General features: G+C 37.9%; 3 protein-coding genes across 5 annotated transcripts in view; 1 reads left to right on the plus strand and 2 right to left on the minus strand.

The window, feature by feature from the left end:
* The window catches only part of LOC141387765 (uncharacterized), a 53,812-nt gene extending 52,161 nt beyond the window's left edge, over positions 1–1,651 (minus strand). Inside the window, exon 1 of one of the 2 annotated variants that reach the window (XM_073957948.1) lies at positions 1,333–1,651. The gene's annotated coding sequence lies outside the window, so the exon portion shown is untranslated. The remainder of the gene's footprint in view (positions 1–1,332) is intronic. The other variant, XM_073957946.1, reaches the window with a different exon arrangement.
* Positions 1,652–1,813: 162 nt separating this feature from the next.
* LOC141387768 (uncharacterized) overlaps positions 1,814–20,428 on the plus strand; it is a 36,547-nt gene continuing 17,932 nt past the window's right edge. The window contains exon 1 of the mRNA XM_073957954.1: positions 1,814–1,925. Within this exon, the coding sequence (XP_073814055.1) occupies positions 1,814–1,925 (112 nt within the window). The remainder of the gene's footprint in view (positions 1,926–20,428) is intronic.
* Fmo-1 (Flavin-containing monooxygenase 1) lies at positions 2,220–12,025 on the minus strand. Of its 2 annotated transcripts, XR_012408627.1 has the most exons (5): positions 11,504–12,025; positions 11,267–11,438; positions 9,202–9,737; positions 2,432–2,728; positions 2,220–2,300 (listed from the first exon to the last, which is right to left on the minus strand). XR_012408627.1 is itself a non-coding variant. In XM_073957953.1 (4 exons), exons 1-4 carry the CDS (start codon positions 11,882–11,884, stop codon positions 2,561–2,563), a joined length of 1,257 nt encoding a protein of 418 aa, XP_073814054.1. In that variant the 5' UTR covers positions 11,885–12,025; the 3' UTR covers positions 2,220–2,560. The 2 variants fall into 2 exon arrangements, 1 of the variants encoding a protein (XP_073814054.1); XM_073957953.1 differs by having other exon boundaries at positions 2,220–2,728.

Here is a 20,428-nt window from a genome sequence, read left to right on the forward strand (position 1 = left end):
AGAGGTGGGCAATCTAGTTTAAGTCCATATTTACATTAGGCAATTTTCCTTGAGGCAATTGTCAATTTTTAGGAGAGAGAGGTGAGGCATATGGTAACCTTTTGCCTCTCAACACCCTCTCTCACCGACAAACTGACAATTGCCGCAAGGAAAATCGCACAATGTAAATATGGACTAAAGGAAGGAGAATGAAAAGAACTATATGAAAGCAAGAGCTGGATATAGTTACAATAGTTCCTTGGAACTAGTTCTTTCCGAAACTACACAACTCCAGAAAATATCTATCAATCAAATAAAGATTGAGAGTTATTATCATGATAATAAACGCCTCTGTAAAGCCGCATTTACATCCAAGAGGTTTTATAAAACATGAGTCATTTAAGTTACCAAATAAATAACGCATTTGCCCCAAATACTTGTGCTTAAAGTGAGCTTAACTACCGGGGAATCTTTATAAAATTCCTTACCCGATACGACACATTGACCTAAATTACACTATTCTCAATGCTGGGAATGTTAAGACATAAATCCTTTATATTTTGCAGCAGATAAGACATAACAAAAACCTTTAAAGCAAACTTTATTAGAGTGCCATTAAATTGATTTACTGCTTCTGCGTATTTTTAATTAATCTCAAAATTTATTTGTCCAATGTGGGTATTACCAAAAATTATATAACAATGACTTTTTAAATTCTTGTAATGATGGTCACATTTCTGTCATTAACAAAAGAAGAAGCCAAGAAACAAAGAAACAGTTGTTTTGATCTACAATATTTGTCAGCAAAGAGTTAGGGATTCCTAGCACGTACATTAATCCCGAAATAAGTTTCAAAAATAAGCAGTGTTCCAGAGGCCCCAGAGTATGATATTGATGGTGATGTCTTTGTGTTGTTTTTAACGTTAGGATTGAAATTCAAATTCAGCTCACAATTTTGTGGCAGTGGTGATTGTTGATGAAATTTATTGTTGGGCTGTGTAATAATAATAGCAACAACAATGATATTTAAATACAAACAATGCAAGTAGTAACCAAGCCACTTGTCAAACCACTTTTTTTAAAGAAAAAATATCCACTAACAACAACAATAAGCCGTAGTTACAAACAAAAAACCACACAATTCATCTATGCATGTACGTCGTGCGGATTCAAAATACAAAGTTTAATTCTTTTTTATTTGCTTTTTCTATTTTTTATGCACTATTCTTTATGTGCAATTATTATATTAGCAGTGGAGGGGATTGACCATTAAAAAAATTGGTTGTGGTTGCCTCGTTTCGTTTTATTTCTTTTTCACTTTTTTCTTAACAACTGACAACTTTATGAACTCACTTTTATTATTAACCATCATCAAAACATCACTGCAAACAATTTAATGTTTGTTTTTTTTTTTTCTTTTAATAATAATAATAATTTATATATGTAATTAAAAAAATTTTCTTTCAAATCTTTTCTTTTAAATCTTGAATTAAAACTCGCGACGATCAGCGTTTATTCAATGGAGTGGTAATCGGATTTATTCTCAACGGCTTAGTATTGTGCGGTGCAATGCAGTGCGACAGACGTCTGACTATGCGCTCAAGTCTACGTTACACGACATACAACCAAGCCGTCCAAAGAGATACAGCATAAAACCCCCCGGCTTCAATTCACAACTTCAGTGCAGCGCAATCAAACTTTAAGTTGAGATTGTGGCAACAACAACAACAGCAACAAATCTATCAAAAACAAACAAAACTGGTTATGCTAAATACGCTATGCTTTTTGAAGTTGAAAAAGAAATCACAAATGTAACACAATACAAAAACGTTAGATGATGTTTAATGGACCGCTTGAACTACCATGGAATGGACCAGTGAACCTGTTCCTTAACATTTACAGGCCAAAGAATTTGAAATCGCAGATCACGAAAACAAATATCAAATGTAAGTTAGTAAAGCAGCGGCCTTTTAATTTGGTTTATGGAATAACAACACTCTTGGTGGTTGTTGGTAGTGGTTTATTTATGGCCCTCCCCACATTTGCAGTACCACACAACAAATCATGGTAAGTGGTATGCATCATGCATGACTCAATTGAAGCTTTACCAAAGGAATGCAAAACAAATAAAAGTGATTGTCTGAGAGAGTAAAGCAAAAAAAAAAAAAGCCACAAGAGAGTTGATCTTCCAAGCTTCCTACATAAATGGCATAAACAGCAACAGACAAAACGAGAGTTACTTACTGTCTTTTGTTTATTGCAAATTTCAATTCAATTTCAATTACAATTTTTTTAAAATTTATTGGTGTTGAGTAAAAAAGCTAATACGGCGTTTATATTATAGTTTTTTGCAGGGTTAACCTTCTTTATGAGGATTTGTTTGAAGTATATACAATGGAAATGACATTTGAAACCCAGACCCACTGGGTTAACCTTGTTATATATAAACGGCCTATTATTTTTATTTTCAAACCACACACACTCATGCTTACTTTTATTACTGCACATCATCACCCCAAAGACAATATCTCCAATGATCGATCATAAACGTCATCCATCACACACAAATGCCATCCATCTCCTAATTTATTTTTACAAAACTCTCATTATCGACAATGCGAAAAACATCTTCACGAAAATGTAATAAATCGTCCAAAAATCGTCGACTACTTTCATTGTGTAAGTAGGTCATAACAGGTTTGATATTTTCAATAGCTGCAGTCTCGGCTAAATCGTTATAATAATAAATCTGAAATGGGTTCAAAAAACGAGAGTAAAAGTTATCATTAGTTGAAATTAGTTTGTTTTTTAGGATAAATTCAATACAGTGATAGTGAAACTAATAATGGTCAACCATGATGAGATTAATAAGGTGAATCAGAAACCACACAACAAGTCTATTTTGATTGCAATTACTTCAATCTGTCACAATTTTTGTTTACATTTTCATACGAATAATTCACAATAATAGTACATTTACATTTACGAAATCGAGTGGATTTCAACTGTCAATTCCTTTGAATATACGTAAAATGAAACCTCATCTGAAATTCATTGGATTTCATTTGACGTTTAAACAATTGAGTTGACAGTTGAAATCTAAACCAAGCATAACAATGAATTTGACAGATTGCATGAAATTAGTTGGATTTATCGCATCACCTTATGTCATGGTGGAATAACAAGGTGTTGCATAAAATCATGTCAAACGTCAAATTTGCTCACAATAATGCATTACTGTGAATTGCTTGTTTACATTTTGTATGTGATTTTATTCACAATAACGCATTTTGACAACTGGTATGAAGATCAGCTGTTTTTGGCGTTACACCTTATTATTCCACCATGCCTTATGTATTGCACAATGGGGCCAACCACGCAATCGGTTCGTTGAGTGTCATTTCGTGTCACGCTTTGACGCAAACATTTCAAATTTTGGTCTACTTTAGAGGCTCGAATTGAGTTGAGTGTCATTTTACGCGTAAAAATAACAACCACTTGAAAAAAGTGTAAATGTGGCCAAGTTTTCTTGTGAATCAACGTTTGAGTACAGTTTTAAGCTGAAAACACATACAACGTTTGAGTAAAGTTTTGCGTTGGGCGTTGACAAAAAAACAACAACGCCGACACCAAAGTCCGACGTTGATGTGTTTGCCGGCATATATTTCAAATGAATTTGAATTTATCGGCATCATGCCCAACAATGTAAAAACGGCCTAAACGACACAAAACTTTGCCCAAACGTTGTATGTGTTTTCAGCTTTACTTTGTTTTAGCCGTTTTTACACTGTTGAACATGAAACAGAAAGTTTCAAATTTTATCTGAAACATAGTCCCAGTCCACACTAGCGTGAATTTCATTAAAAATTTTCATGAAATTAGGCGTTCTTAAATCGAATTCCCCACTACAGAAATTTTATGATTTTACTCTACTATGGAAGTCGATCTAGAGACGCATAATTTCATGCAAATTTTTCATTGAAATCGCTCTAGTGTGGACCGGGACATAAGACCTGTTCGATAACATCGCAAGTAAAAAGTGTTTGCTAGAGCTGGCAAAAAATCGATGGCACTATCGATAATATCGATTGTTATTTAAAAATTCAATATCGATAGATAGTTTTGCCTATCGATATTATCGGAATAAAAACCCTTAACCTAAAATCCATTGAAATAAATAGAAATATGTCCCAATTTACATTGGGCGAGTTTACTTGCGGCAATTGTCATTTTGTAGGAGATAGAGGTGAGGCATATGGTAACCCTTTGCCTCTCAGCACCCTCTCTCACCTACAAACTGACAATTGCCGCAAGTAAACTCGCCTAATGTAAACTGGGACTTTCGCTACTTTTCGGTTACTAGGCGTTTACACTAGACAGTTTGTCTTCAAATACAACTCTGATTTACTAACACATACATACATTTGTCGTTTGGCTACCAGCTGTCCATCATTCTTCCACAGACAGCCGGGTTAACAAATTCTTGACATTTTTGTGAAAAAGAAGTGAGATAATAATTGAAATGTGTTGAAAACAAAAGAACATGAACAAAAACAAAATATGTGAAAGAAAAACAAAAAGAAATCGACGATTTTCATTCATAATTTCACGACTGTTTTTGCAGTTGTCGGGACGCCTACGTCACGCAGGCAAGTTTTGGGTTTTTGACAATCAATACATGAACTCAACTGTCCTGTCATGTGTAAACGCAGGGTTATGTGTGTGTAAGAAAGTAAGTCCGTAGTCAAACGTACAAATTTTTCGGTAAAATAAAATGTATTTTTTTACATTTTTTTATAAAATAAAAGCATTTGTTTATTCTCCTTTACATTTCTGTGAACTACTTTTGCATAATTTCAAGAAAATCATTGACATTTCCGCCATTTTTATCTCCAAATTAATGGCGACGACAACTTAACGATAATATCGATAGCAATCGATATTTTAAAACATTATATCGAAAATATCTAATGTTGGGAATATCGATGGTTTGCCAGCTCTAGTGTTTGCAAATACTTGCAACTACTTCTCATTTCTCTTTCACTGAAAAAGTTTGTTATCGAACAGTATTTTGTAAAAGTTTGTACAAATTTTTACAAACTTTTGGGTTATCAAACAGATCTATATTCATATTCACTTAAATACACAGGTACATAAATAGATCAAGGGTGAAATTTGATTTCGGCGTCCCCAGATCGTTGCTGTTCTTAAAAACTTGGCATCACCTACGCCAATGTTTACATTAGAGCTTTTTTTCCGGGTTAACATCCTTCATGAGGATTAAGAAGGCCGAACCAAATTCGATTGCCTTTTTCTTCTTTATTCTTTTATTTTTATTATGTCAGAAATGAAGCGGAGAAAGATAGCCAGCCAGACGAAGTTTATTATATACCGATGCCTTAAAATATAGTATAAACGTACTGTAGTTTGATGTATGGGATTGACAATTTAAATTACTAAAATCCGTTTAATGTAAACATAGCCTTAAGTAAAGCCGGAAACAGAATAAACCTCTGGGGCCGTTGTTACACTGTTAATGCCAAAACGGCCAATTATTTAGAATTTTATCATGGTACAATAATACAGGTAGCATTATCAAGCCAGCTGATGGTAACATTATGTGTCAATTGCATTGAATTGATGTCAAATTTTGACATCTTATGTTACCAACAATTGCCGATGCGGCTACCTGTATATTTGTACCATGAATTTTATAATGCAAAAGACTTCGTCACTCATGGGCCAATACTATGTTTACATTTACGAAATCCACTCGATTTCAACTGTCAATTCATTTGCGTATACGTCAAATGAAAACTCATCTAAAATCGATTGGATTTCATTTGACGTTTGAGCAATGGAATTGACAGTTGAAATCGAGTGGATTTCGTAAATGTAAACATAGTACAAATACATTGGCTGAAAAGACATCCAACGTTTGAGAAATGTTTTGTGTCATTTCCGCTAGAAGAGTAAAGAAAAATTGTTTATTTGTGTTTCGTTTATGGCCCAGGTACATACGATCCGTTGTGTGACGCGTTGCGCGTTGTGTGACATGAAGAATGTGTAAGTGAAGCCAAGTTTGTTCTTGAAGTTTTCATGCTGGGCTTTAAAGGCCCCGGCACAAACGGTCCGTTGAGTGTCGCGTTACAACAACCTCATGAAAAAAGTGTAAGTGATGTTTGAAAAACAACAATATGACTGGCGCATTAAAGTGTCACAAAGTGTCACTCAACGGACGCAGGAAAGCAAGGCAATCAGGCAAGGCAGTTTATGTACGCAGGCCTTAACACACATCGAAAGCCACCATGATTATGACATGAGCCACAATGGCTGTTCGGTGTTTTTTTAATTTTTGTTTATTTATTCCATATAAATAGTTCTGGTTCAGTCATCGACGGATATGTGTGGTAATATGGCATGTAATGCTTGCGTGGTACTGTGCATTTTCCCGAATCCCTGCTGATTTTAGGCAAGTGGTTTTCAACATGGGGAGGAGTAGTGCCCCTAAAATCTTTACTACTGGCGACAAGAGAGAAATCGGCATGTGCGATCCGCCTCTGGTGGTATCCTTGCCCGGTTTCATTAGTGGGACCACCCTACCAATTTTACAGGGTTTTAAAGCAATATGGGAGGCTAACGGCAGATTGAGGCTACTTGTCAAATACAAAACTCGGTTTGTCCATATCTACATTAGACAATTGTTTGATGGAGAGAGATGTGAGGCCTCTCAACAACCTCTCTCACCGACAAACTGACAATTGCGGCAAGAAAAATTGTCTAATGTAGATATGGACTTTCATCCAGTTGCTTAAGCGTTACCATTCAGATTCCGCTTTGGGTGATTTCACGTTTCGCATGACATCTGTAAAGCTGAAAACAGATACAACGTTTGATTAAAGTTATGCGTTGGGCGTCGAGAAAAAAACAACAACAACAGCGCGACGACGATACCAAAGTCCAGCGTTTATCTGTTTGTCGGCATATATTTCAAATGAATTTGAATTTTTCGGCATAATGCCCAACAGTGTAAAAACGGCCAAAACGACACAAAACTTTAATCAAACGTTGTATCTGTTTTCAGCTTAACATTGCTCATCGTAAAAACTGTTGGCACCTTCTCGGCTGAAAAGGCTCTTATACGGAGTAGTACACTCCTCTTCGCTTAATCACTTTTGCGCTGCTCGGGTATGTCCCGCTATTGAAAGTAAAATTCGAGAGTGATTTAAGGGACCAAATACAATCAATCCGTTGAGCGTCATTTTAAGCGTCAATACAAAAAACTTTAAGTTGCCATGTTTTATTTTGAAGTTTTCATGTGGTTGCTGTTTTTAACGCGTGACGCGACACGCAGCTGACCGATTGTATTTGGCTCCTAACCCTGCGTTTACAAATGACAGGACAGTTGACTTCATGTATTGATTGTCAAATTCCCACAACTTGCCTGTGTGACGTAGGCGTCCAGACAACTGCGAAAACAGTTGTAAAATTATGAATGAAAATCACCTATTTCTTTTTGTTTTCCGTTTACACATTTTGTTTTGTACATATTCGTTTGTTTTCAGCACATTTGAATTATCATCTCACTTCTTTTTAACAAAAATGTCAAAAATTTGTCAACCCGGCTGTCTGTGAAAAACTAATGGATAACTGTGAGACAAACGACAAATGTATGCATGTGTTAGTAAATCAGAGTTGTATTTGAAGACAAACTGTCTGGTGCAAACGCCTAGTAACGAAATCCACTCGATTTCAACTGTTAATTTCATTGATTAAACGTCAAATGAAACCCAATGGGTTTCAGATGAGTTTTCATTAGACGTATACGCAAAGGAATTGACAGTTGAAATCGAGTGGATTTCGTAAATGTAAACCAAGCATTATACTCGCCTACTAACTTGTCGACATACTAGAGTAATATCACTGAAATTTTGACATCTATCTGTCAAACATTTGCCACACCGCTTTGGTAGATGCCAATGTAAATAAGGTATATGTTGAAGCTTCATAAACCTTGCCTTACAAATAAATCTTTTTCCATGTCTGGCTATTTAGTTAATTGTGTTAAGAAAAAGACCGCACAACACACACTGTGCATGATTTATTACATAATATCAACATTTTCACTTTCTGTTACAAATAACGGCCAGAGGTTTTATGATATAACAGTCAATTAAAACTGTTAATTAAATTTATTAATGTTTGGTCGAAATTGCATGCGTATTCGCTTATAAGACCACGGAACATAAGCGGTGGGTTTCTTGCTTCAGTTATTTGGTAAAAGACTAAAAGGCAAAGCGTTCAGTGGTTCTTTATTCCTTTATCTGAAATTACTTAGGCAAGAATGCCAAGGGGTCTATGTACCGAGGCCTTTTTTGCAAGACGAACATTAATTCCATCTTCCATTTATTCCACTATTTAAAAGTGCGATTAACGACTTGTCATAAACAAAGTAATTGATTGCTGCAGTCAATCATGACATCAACAATTTTAACTAGAAACTTAAATTTTCATTCGCAATGCGAAGTGTTTACGCTTTCATTGGCCTTGTAACTTGGATCTGTTTTTAACCAAAAATACATCAACTAATTATAATTATGAAAGCAGTGCGCTAGCTTACACTTCGCTAGATGTGCAATGAGTTAACATTGAACTTGTATATGGACTTCAGCAACAATTAGCAAAGCTTATAACTCACAACTATGTGATTTATGTCTTTTTTTCTTGTTTGTAAACAAAGCCTGTATAAGATGAACTGAATATCATTTTAATTATGGACGCCCAGAATAAATTTACTACTCGGAACGAGATGAATAGGAAATCTCTGCAGTTAAGAACGTTTTAATTAATAGTACGATGAATTTGACAGATGTTTTCGAGGTAATGCAATTTATCATCATATGCGCTTATAATCTAAACGAGCTTTAAGTGTATATATTTGTAAGACATACGTTTACATTTCCGATATACAGCGAATTTCAACTGCTAATTCCATTGCGTATATGTCAATAAAATCGAATTGACAGTTGAAATTCACTGCATATATATGTACGTCTAAGCCGCATTTACATTAAACTGGTTATAATAAAAGGCGCCATCTAAGTTGTCAATGTCATAGAATATATGTCAAATAAATTACGTATTTGGCCAAAAAAACACTTGACATCTAACTAGTGTAAATTAGGTTCTAGCTTTAGGAATATTATTTTAGAAATCTCTTACCTGATCTTCTCCCATCATATGTGCCTGACGTTTCTTATAACCTTTAGCAAATCGTCGCTGCATTTCATCCAGTGTATCCTTTAGCATTTCCTCCTTGCTAGGCAGCTCCTTCTTACCCTTCCAATATGTCATAGTAAATCGCGATTGTAAATCCATCATTTGAGCAGCACAAACATAATAGGGTATACCGATAAAACTCATCGTTGGATATTCAATATTTATGCAATGTTTATACAGTGGTTTTACCCAATTGTCATCAACATAAATGCCACAATTTGCTGACAAAAATGGAAATGAATATTTATAGCCGGTACAATAAAATATGATGGTATATTGTGCTTCTTCCTGGTTGGTAAAAACAACTGTGGATCCATTAATATAGTCAACATCAGGTTTTTGATTAACATTCGGACGAAATTGAGTTTTTGGTGTCTCGGGCATGTGATGACTTAACGTGACACTTGCGGCAACTTTAGAAATTTCATGACACAAATCCATGCCACTAGGACCGGCTCCGATTATGAGAACGGTTTCATCTGAAAATATAAAAGCGGGAAGGTTAAAGTTTGTGTTTCATATGTTGGGTGTCATAGCCGATAAAAGTATAAAGAAAAAATCGAATCTTTTCGACGCCCAACTTTACTAAAACGTTAGATAAGTTTTTTGTTTTATTTATGTAAAAATTAGTAATTTTAAAGAATTTGGGCATTTTTAAAAGAAATAAATCGTTATTAATAACGTTAATGCTTGGTTTAGACTGTACACATACATATACGATGATTTTGTGCATTATTTTGAATTATTTGACAGATATTGTATGAAAATGACAACTTAAATTCACAGGGCAAAAAAGCTTTAGTGTAAATAATGCTTAATGATGATTTTTTTATTATGGTGTAATGCCTGGTTTACATTTACGAAATCCACTCGATTTCAACTGTGAAATCCATAGGTTAAACGTCAAATGAAATCCAGATGAGATTTCATTTGACGTTTGAGCTATGGAATTGACAGTTGAAATCGAGTGGATTTCGTAAATGTAAAATTAGCATTAGCATAAATGTCTTTATAATTTTAATTTCTTAATGTGTATCAAGCGGTCTGGCCACATATCGAATTGGTCTTCAAATCTTCAACAAGAAACATAAGCCGCATTTACATCATGTTTCCCATTCCATTGAATATCTGTCAAATAAATGAAGCCGTGAAAATGAAATGTGCTTATTCTGTTTTCGGCTTATAGTACGTTCCCATATAAACGAATTTAATCTGCTGGATTTCAAATGCCAATGCCTAGGAAAAGCCCCAATGTAAACATGAAATGACACCATAGCTGAGCGCTGTGTTTTGCAGCATGAAATTCCAAAAATAAAGCTGAAAACAAATCCAACGTTTGGGTAAAGTTTTGTCATTTTGGCCGTTTTTACACTGTTCGGCATGATGTGGAAAAATTTAAATTCATTTAAAATATATGCCGGCAAACATATCAACGCTGGACTTTGGTGTCGGCGTCGCCCATTTGTTGTTGTTATTTTTTCTCAACGCCCAACACAAACCTTTAATCAAACGTTGGATGTGTTTTCAGCTTAACGCTTTTCGGCATCAACGCCCTACAGTGTAACAACGGCTCAAATGTTTATTCCATTATTTCACATTTAAAGTCGTGTTTACATCAAACATGTTTTAATAAAACACGTCATTTAAGTTGTCAAATCAATTGAATATCTGTCAAATAAATTATGTATTTGATCAAAACACTTGTTTCAGGTGCCAGTGTAAATTAGGTTCAGCATCGATTCCATTCAGGTAGCATACAATGTTCACACCCAACAAATTAGCAATCACTTCACTGAATATCACAGCTACTGATCTAATGCCATGTTTACATTAGAGCTTTTGCCGGGTTCACCTTCTTTATGAAGACTTATGCGACATATACGCAATGGCATGGATATTTGTAATTCATTGGGTTTATTAAATCCGATTATGTACTATAAACCGCACCTTTTTTACATTTTCTTCACTCAACACAGCAATGTGTAAACCCCCCTCGAATCACACTTACCACGAAACCTTTCCGCATTCTTATAATCATGACTGTGTATTTGTTGACCTTGGAATGTTTCTGAACCCTTGATTGTTGGATAGAGTGGTGTATGATAATGACCATTGCATATCATAACATAATCGAACATGAGGAAATCAACAATGCCGGTTTTTAAATTCTTGACAACAACCTAGAAATGTATGCAAATTTTACGTACAACACCAACAACCATTTAAAAAGACTCAAATTACTTACCTCCCATTGATTGTCATGTCGTGGCATTATCCTTATAACATAATGCAAAAAGTTTATATACTTCTCCAAATCATACTTCTTGCAAAAATCCCCTAAAAAGTTTTCAATTGCCTTGGAGGGTACATACGACTCATCATAACCTTCTATTTGAAAATCAGGATAGCCCATTACTTCCTTGGGCAGATTTGTCCGCAGACCCTGATACATGCTACTGTGGACATCAATGCCATATTCATTGATACCCACTTCATCCGTATATACCCAAGTGCCACCAATTTCGCTGTTCTGTTCATAAATTGTAACCGCAAAACCATTTTCCAGTGCACGCCGGGCTGCACATAAACCTGCTGTTCCAGCTCCCACCACAACGACTCGCTTCATATTTGCAACTGAAAGTTGTCTTGTTTGGATTTTTCATTTTTTCTTCAATGAAATACAATGACAGACGGCGGCGATTCTATGCAAATGAGGTTACTATAATAAAGCTGGGTTGGTGATAACGACACCGAAGTCGAGCAAAATTATGACTAAATTAAATGCATAGCAAAAAAGAGAAAGACAATTCAATAAACAAAAATGATAAGAACAATAAGACAACACACTTTCGGCAACAACAACTCACAACTGTTGTTAAGAATGCATTGGGTGCTCTCCTCCTATAAACAAAACCTACCTCCAACTATAAAGGGACAACTGTTGATCTTTCTTATCACACATGGAAGGGCATTTACTTAGCGACTACATTAAATCTCTCACTTAATGACTTCAAACACGTCTTTAAATTATAGTTGAGTTCATGAGGTTACACCTCAGACAACTGAACATTTGTAGGCAATAAAATGGACACACATAATTAAGATTTTATAAATGTTTATGGGAAAATAACAAAGCGAATACAGTGGCCTGCAAAATTCTTACTGGAAACTGTAAAAACAAATATTGAGTTACGCAATTTTTTTTAAAAAAAACGTTTTGTAAAAGTGGCTTTTAATGATATTTACACTGCCTTTTATTATCATGATAATAATATTGAAAACCTCAGTCAACTAAATCAAGATATAGTCATTAGAATGATGCATCTTTCATAAGAGAGAAAGGGAGCTCTTTCACCACCCTTTTCTCCCATAAGCTGTGAAAGTTTCACCGTGTAGCATAAAGCAGCTTTTACATCTAACATATTTTATAAAACATCCGTCATTTAAGTTGTCAATTCCATAGAATATCTGTCAAATAAATTACGTAAATTCCAAAACCACCTGTTATAAATGCACCTGTAATAGTAGGTTTTTATATGTATAACCGGATTTAACAAACCCAATGGGTTTCAAATGTCAATTCCACTGTCCCGGGCCACACTAAGAGTAATTTCACTAAAATTTTGACTTGAAAGTAAGTCCCGGTCCACACTATCGTGAATTTCATTAAAAAGTTTCATGAAATTAGGCGTTTCTAGATCGAGTTCCATAGTAGGGTAAAATCATGAAATTGCTGGGGAATTCGACATAAAAACGCCTAATTTCATGAAATTTTTTAATGAAACTCACGCTAGTGTGGACCGGGACTAAAAGAAAATGTAAAATAAAACGATCTGTTTGTTTCACTTGAAACCGTGTACACCAGTTTCATGAAATTATGCATTTTTCCCAAAAAATGCAAAGTTTAATGTCAAAATTTCATTGAAATTACTCTAGGATGGCCCGGGACATTGCGTGTATGTCAAACAAATCCTCATAAAGAAGATTAACCCGGCAAAAAGCTATAATATAAACAGGCTATTAAATGTGTCTTACCCTGCGCATATACATGACAGGACAGTTGAATACATGTATTGATTGTCAACATCATGGTACAATAAGAAAGGTAGATGCATCGGCGAATTGCTACAACAAAGCAACTTTTTTGTAATGTAAACTGTCAAAATATTCGCCAAATGGTCTCTTGTTGTCTCTTTTTATCGCTTGTGTTTGTCTATAAAGTGTAGACATGCTATCTCTTACTTACCGAATCATATGGTTTTTTGTTTTGATTTTTCATGGCGAATTCATAGTTTTTTGACGTTTTAGATTCGATCAGCTGGGCTGAGGCATCTACCTTTCTAATTGTAACATGATTGTCAAAAACTCCATCACACGTAGGCGTCCAGACAACTGCAAAAACAGTTGTAAAATTATGAATGAAAATAGTCGATTTCTTTTTGTTTTCTGTTCACATATTTATCTTTTTGATAATTTGTAATAATTATTACGAAATGTTACTAAATGCTGTCTTTTTACACAAAAGTTCAGTAAAAGAGAGCGAAGTGAGAGAACAATTTTGACAGTTGCTTGCTGAGAAATTGCTAAAAGTTTCTAAAAGAATTTTTCCCAGCAAAATTTAGCAAGTTCGATCAGCTGTTTTTTAATCATCTGTTTATGGTCAGCTGCTCAATGTTTATCTGATTTTTGTGGAAAAATACTATAAATTTTACGATTCAGCTATATTTATTGATTATTTTATTAATATGTTCATTATTTTTTATTTATTTTGCTTATAATTGAAGAACTTTTTCATTGCTCTGGAGTTATGCTTGGTTTACATTTACGAAATCCACTCGATTTCAGCTGTCATATCCATAGGTTAAACGTCAAATGAATTCCAGATGAGATTTCATTTAAGGTTTGAGCTATGGACTTGACTTTAAGGCCTGCGTACATAAGCTGCCTTGCCTGGTTGCCTTACTTTCCTGCTTCATTTCTGACATAATAAAAATAAAAGAATAAAGAAGGCCGAGCAAATTTCGAACTGGGTTGCCCTTTTCTTTTTTATTCTTTTATCAGAATCAAGCAAGGTAAGTAGGCAAGGCAGCTTATGTACTCACCCCTTAATGGGTACTTTACACGATATGTTTTTTACATATGAATTGTCACTTCTCCCATACAAAATGTATATGCAAAGTGACAACTGATATGTAAAAAACATATCGTGTAAAGTACCCATAAGAGCCAGTTTAAACGTGCTCTTACGCCATGTTTACATCAAAGCACGGCTGGCTGGAACTCTTCGGAACTCAGGTGTAACCACGACAGTTCGGCCACACCGCCTGTTCTGGTTCAGTCCTCTACTGAACCAACCCTACCAACTGTCGCTATCACGACATTTAAAGTAACAGCCGTTCTACCATCCTTCTTTCCCGGGTTCGAAATTGATTTAACCGCTTCCCACAATCTATTAAACGCACTCTTCCGCTTATGTTCGTCTACTAGCCTGTTGACTTCAAGAGTTATCGCACGTTTACATATAACCGGATTTAATAAACCCACTGGGTTTAAAATGCCAATTCCATTGCAAATACCCTCATAAAGGTCAACCCGAAAAAAAGGTCAACCCGAAATTGACTTCAAGAGTTATCGCACGTTTACATATAACCGGATTTAATAAACCCACAAATGCCAATTCCATTGCAAATACCCTCATAAAGGTCAACCCGAAAAAAAATTAATATAAACTATAAGTTCCCTAACCCTTGGATATCCAGGGTTCGTACGACGAAGTTTTAACGATTTCGTTTTAACGTTTTGGAAGGCAACTTAAGCACCTTTTTAACAGAACAAAATCTTTGCAAAATAATGCACTTCCCATCCCCCTGCTAAATTAATATTTATCGACGTTAAAACACTTCAGATGATCTAGTCTTTTAAGACTTTTTCATTGATTTATAGTTGGGCGCCACCGTCATAAAGTTAACGTCATGCCTTCCAACCTTTGACAAATGCCTCACAGTGAATTTTTCCATAATTACTCAGTATTCCGATCAAGTGTTTGATGCGAGGGAAGTTGGGCACCACCGTCCTGGTTTCCAAACTACTCAAAACCCTCAGAGTCATTTTATCCACTATTCCAGTCAGTACTCTTTGTTATGAAAGAAGTTCCCCTAATTCATGAAATATTATATTGTTGACGGATATTCTATGCTCAGAGTAATTTTATCCATAATTCCTCAATATTTCAGGAGTACTCATATTTACTCCTTGATATGAGTACATAAGGAAAAGAAAGAAATTGTAATAGGTCAGGTTGCTTTTTCCGATTTTGGTATGTAGGTAAGTTTATCCTCTTTCTATAGACCAGGAATGAAGGAGAAACACAGACTACTGGGCTTAAACTTCTCCGTCGGGGTTGGTAACACCGGTTCCTCTGCGTTTTGAAGCAGAATTCGAGTATTAATCGTCTTCAGCGAGGCAGCCTGTGACACTCGGTCGATGTCCGTTGATATTACATCTTGGATGTCGGGGCTGTAATGCTGGATGTGGGTGCGGGATATATCCTTTCCACAATATGGTGGTTGAGATGCAATAGCCGATAACATGCCAGCAGGAACTGCCGAGTGAGTAGCACGTCTTATTGCTACACTGACAGCATCCTTGCCTTCTGATCCACACTCGACATCTGAACATATTCGGTAGCGATTCGTGCGACATTACTTTGGGTGATTTGCAACGTCTTCCACTGAGTGTCGCTTAAAACTGAGCTGCAATGTGCTTTGTAAGTAGTGAACAAGAGAGATGCCTTTGCGTACTTCATTTTTCGGAACTTTGGATTTTAAGGGACTGCATGTTTCTTAAAGGTAAGGAGGTTGTCGAAGATTACACACAGTATGACTGACTTCCGAAACGCCAGTTGCTTTGTATTCGTGCATGAAACTAGGGGTCTCTAGATCGAGTTCCATACATGGGTTGATTTGGATTTTAGCGCTGATAGCTGCAAGTTTCTTTCCTACAAACACGTAGCCAAGGTGTTTGCCCCCCAGTTCATTGATGTTCCGGTGGCCATATCCGAGGTAGCTTTGAGTACCGTCTTTTTTTATTTTCTGGACTTTACAGTGACTACATTTTTCGAGAAGGTAAGGAGGTTGTCGAAGATTACGCCGAGTATTTTAGAGTCTTGATGCCCAATATCCTTACCTCCATTGTCCATGATGAGAAAATGATTGCTATGGATTTTGGTGCTGATAGCTGCACGTCTCCTTTGTTTAGATACTGATTTTGTCTTCCACTTGATTGATGAATTTTCGATGGTTATAATGATGTAGTTATCTGTGTAAATCACCAGTTTTACGCCCTGCGAAGGGTCATGAAAATTGAAGTCGTACATGTTACATATCAAGGGGGAGATTACACCTTCTTATGGTACGACCTGTTTAAATTTCCGACTCTATATGCATTGGTACATAAGCAGCTGACTTTCTTGCTTAAAGCAGGCCTTTTTGGTTCTAGACGTTTGGAATGCAGTTGTCGACATCTTTAAGTAGTGATTTGTAGCAAAGGGGTCCTCGCCATTTTCTAAATCTCTGCGATCAGTGAACGATACAGTCAGGTTTACTGCTAAAAAGCCTTTTGTAGGTGGGTAGATATTTAGATCTCTCTATATTTTGGGCTGCTCTTTTTGCTCTTATCTGTTCAGTTGGATGTGCAATAAATTGCTGGTAGAACTTTAGCGCACATTTCTTTGATATCGATGATGCCAGCACCTCCGGCTGCTGCAAGAGCTTGCGTGATCTAGCATCACAGTTGCCCAGATTTTTCACATATACCTCTCTACGAGGTTTATTCACACTATAAAGGCCTGCGTACATAAGCTGCTCTGCCTGATTGCCTTGCTTTCCTGCTTCATTTTTGACATAATAAAAATAAGAGAATAAAGAAGGCCGAGGAAATTTTGAACTGGGTTGCCCTTTTCTTTTTTATTCTTTTATCAGAAGTAAGCAAGGTAAGCAGGCCTTAATTGCTTAAGGCCTTGGCAACCACTGAAGATTTGAGGAGGCACCCTGTCGCTGTTCTCAAGGCGGCATTCTGGCAAGTTTGAATATTTTTCCAGTTCGAATCACACAATCTCGGGGACCAGACTGGAGCCGCATAGCTTACCACAGACCGACCTATCGCGTTATACGTGGCCAACAAGGTTTCTTTATCTGCACCCCAAGTGCTGCCGGCCAGGGACTTGAGGACCTTGTTCCTACTTTTCAACTTGTCGCAGACAGCTGTGGCGTGTGCGCACGACGTGAATGTAGTGTCGAATGTTACCCCTAAAATTTTAGGGCAGTTTGTGGTCGGAATTCTGCTGCCGTCGACCACGACATTCAACTCACGTCCAAACTGCGCTGTCCACGTGGTGAACAGAGTGGCTGTAGATTTTGTGGGGGAAATCTGCATATTCCTCGAATGGAAAAAGGTGGTAAGATCGGTTAAATCGTTGTTCAGTCTTTCACAGATGTCATCAGGATAGGTACCCGACGCCAGGATCGTGCAATCATCCGTATACGTCACGATCTCAATGCCGTCTGGAGGGGGTGGAATACAGGAGAGGTAGAGGTTAAACAGTTCCGGAGATATCACCCCACCTTGGGGAACTCCCTGTTTCACTCTACGGGGTTTGGACTTCTTATTCCTGAATTCCACGTACAACTGGCGTCCACACATATAGGTGACTATCCAAGGTTTCAAGCTTGGCTGGAGGGTTGTCTGCTCAATGTCCTCAAACAGCGTGGAGTGCCTGACTGTATCAAAGGCTTTTGATAAGTCAAGCGCCACCATCACTGTTCTATCGCACGGCCGTCTCTGGTTGAGTCCTTTACAGATATATGTGGTAATGGCGTGCAGCGCTGTTGTCGTGCTGTGCTGCTTACGGAATCCATGTTGATGATCGGCAACTTGATAGCTATTTCTGATACTGGGGAGGAGCAAGGCCTCAAGTCTTTGCTACGGGCGACAAAAGCGAAATCGGTCTGTACGATTCACTTTTGCTGGCATCCTTGCCTGGCTTCCGTAGTGGGACCATCTCTGCCCATGGCTAGCGACAAGTTGAAAACTTTGGTGAGCTACTCGACTCCCGGCTCATCCAGCTGCTTCAACATTACCATGGAGATTCCATCAGGGCCCAACGCTTTGGATGATTTAGCGTTCCTGATGCATTGGCAACCTCATCCATTGTAAATTGTAGTGGTTCATCCTCGGCAAGAAGAGATCTGATGCGACGTAATACTCTTCTCTTCGCCCTGTCACTCTCGGGATGCTCGACAAACTGTCGATTGAAATTACTTGCGCACCTCTTCGGGTCAGTCAACGTAACGTCGCCAAACGTGACTGAGGTCCTATCTTTCCTTCTTCCAGGGTTCGAGAGTGACTTAACCGTTGCCCACAATTCACCTATACCGGCTCCAATGTTGCAGCTCTTCAGATGATTTAACCATTTGTTCCGCTTATGCTCGCCGACCAGCCTGTTAACTTCCAGTGTCAGCTCCCTGACTCTGGGGTCATTGGGGTTGATACGACGAAGCTCATCACGCTCATTTGCTAATCCCGTCGCCTCTGCTGGGAAATTTAGTCTTACTTCGGGTATTCGACCAGCAGGGATATGGCGAGCGGCTGCAGCAGTGATGATGTCCCGGAACGTCCTTTCCGCTACCCGAACATCAGAAGGATTGGGCAATTCTCTGAAGCGGTGATTGGTGAACTCTCTGAAACTCGGCCAATCAGCTTTTTTATGATTGACAAACGTGCGGCGTTCAGAGGTGATGAAGTCGGGTGGTCTGCTAATGGAGACAGTTTTGGGGAGATGGTCTGATCCAAAGGAAATGACGGGTTGCCAGGTAACGTCATTTGTCAGACCAGGTGACACGATGGTTATGTCAGGCGAACTGTGACACTCCCCTCTATTTCTGGTAGGGGCGTCCTCATTGACCGTGCAAAACATAGAGCTATCAATCTGCTCAGCCAGCGCTGTACCTCTCTGGTCGTTTCCGAGGGCCGAATGCCACATCTCATGATGCGCATTAAAATCCCCAGGACTAGACGATTATGACCTTGCAAGAGCGGGCTAATGCCAGGCCTATAATCAGGGATACAGATATTTCTCGGCGAGATGTATACATTCAGCAACTCTATATCGGCAGCTCCACACCTGACTGCTACCCCCATTCCATGTACGGGTCATTAGAGACAGGCTCAAGCGAGATAGGTCTGTATTGGACAGACTGGTGCAATAGGAAAGCCAATCAATCCCCCACCTCCACTTTTGGTGCGATCTTTCCTCAGAACATTGTAACCATCACAATGCAAGCTGTGGTTGTTGTTCAGCTTGGTTTTCTGCACCGCCGCGACCTTGATGTTCTTCCGACTCATGAAATCTACTATTTCCTCGATCTTACCTCGAAGTCCATTGCAAATAAATTGCAAAAAGGATGAATTCTCTGGTTTTGGAACAACAACGGCTGGTGTTAAAGGCTGCGTGTGCGGTTGTTGTCGAGGGGACTGCGGCGGAGTTTTGTAGTCAGACGACGAGGGAGTTTCGTAATCCGACGACGACTCACTGGTGACTGTGTTCACGCAGCATGCAGCAACATAGTCCCTGTCGTAGTCCCTCACGTGGACGAGTCCACAGCAACCCCTTAGATGCACCCACTCCTGACATCTATTGCATCTCACCGAAGGTTGGATGTGTGTGAAGATGCGGATGTGACAAACTGAGCACAGATATATTGGTCCTGGGTTTTCCTAAGTCCCGGCTCGGACCAATAGAATTCGGAGCAGGCATTCCGGGATATGCTGCTCCCAATACAGAAAAACGAAACAAATACGAACATGTACACACTGAGGTGGCAGCCGCTGGCCGGAACATTGGTTTTGTGTTGTTCCGGGTCAATCCGATACGAAAGAACCCGCTGCCGTGGGATTGTCTGGAGTAGACTGTTTGAATTGGATGGGAATTCTTTGATCATCTAGAGACGATTGGCGCATCTCATTCCGTTGTTTTGCGAGTCGCGCACCAGCTGTTGGAAAATTGGGCCTCCAGTGTGCAATTCAGCCTGCTGGAATGATACGTTTGGCAACTCATCATGGTTCTTAATATCCTTTCTCTCTGTCTGGCATTGTCTATGTCATTCATGAATAC

This window comes from Musca autumnalis, unplaced genomic scaffold (assembly GCF_047663935.1).
Source record: "Musca autumnalis isolate F117 unplaced genomic scaffold, ASM4766393v1 scaffold_5, whole genome shotgun sequence".
Classification (NCBI taxonomy): Eukaryota; Metazoa; Arthropoda; class Insecta; order Diptera; family Muscidae; genus Musca; species Musca autumnalis.

Bases quoted from the DNA above. Each gene is read 5' to 3' on its own strand.
- Fmo-1 (XM_073957953.1), bottom strand. From the start codon at position 11,884: ATGAAGCGAGTCGTTGTGGTGGGAGCTGGAACAGCAGGTTTATGTGCA. The intron at 9,738-11,266 runs GTAAGTGTGATT...TTATATTTTCAG, and splicing joins GAATGCGGAAAGGTTTCGTG to ATGAAACCGTTCTCATAATC. The intron at 2,729-9,201 runs GTAAGAGATTTC...AACCCATTTCAG, and splicing joins ATATGATGGGAGAAGATCAG to ATTTATTATTATAACGATTT.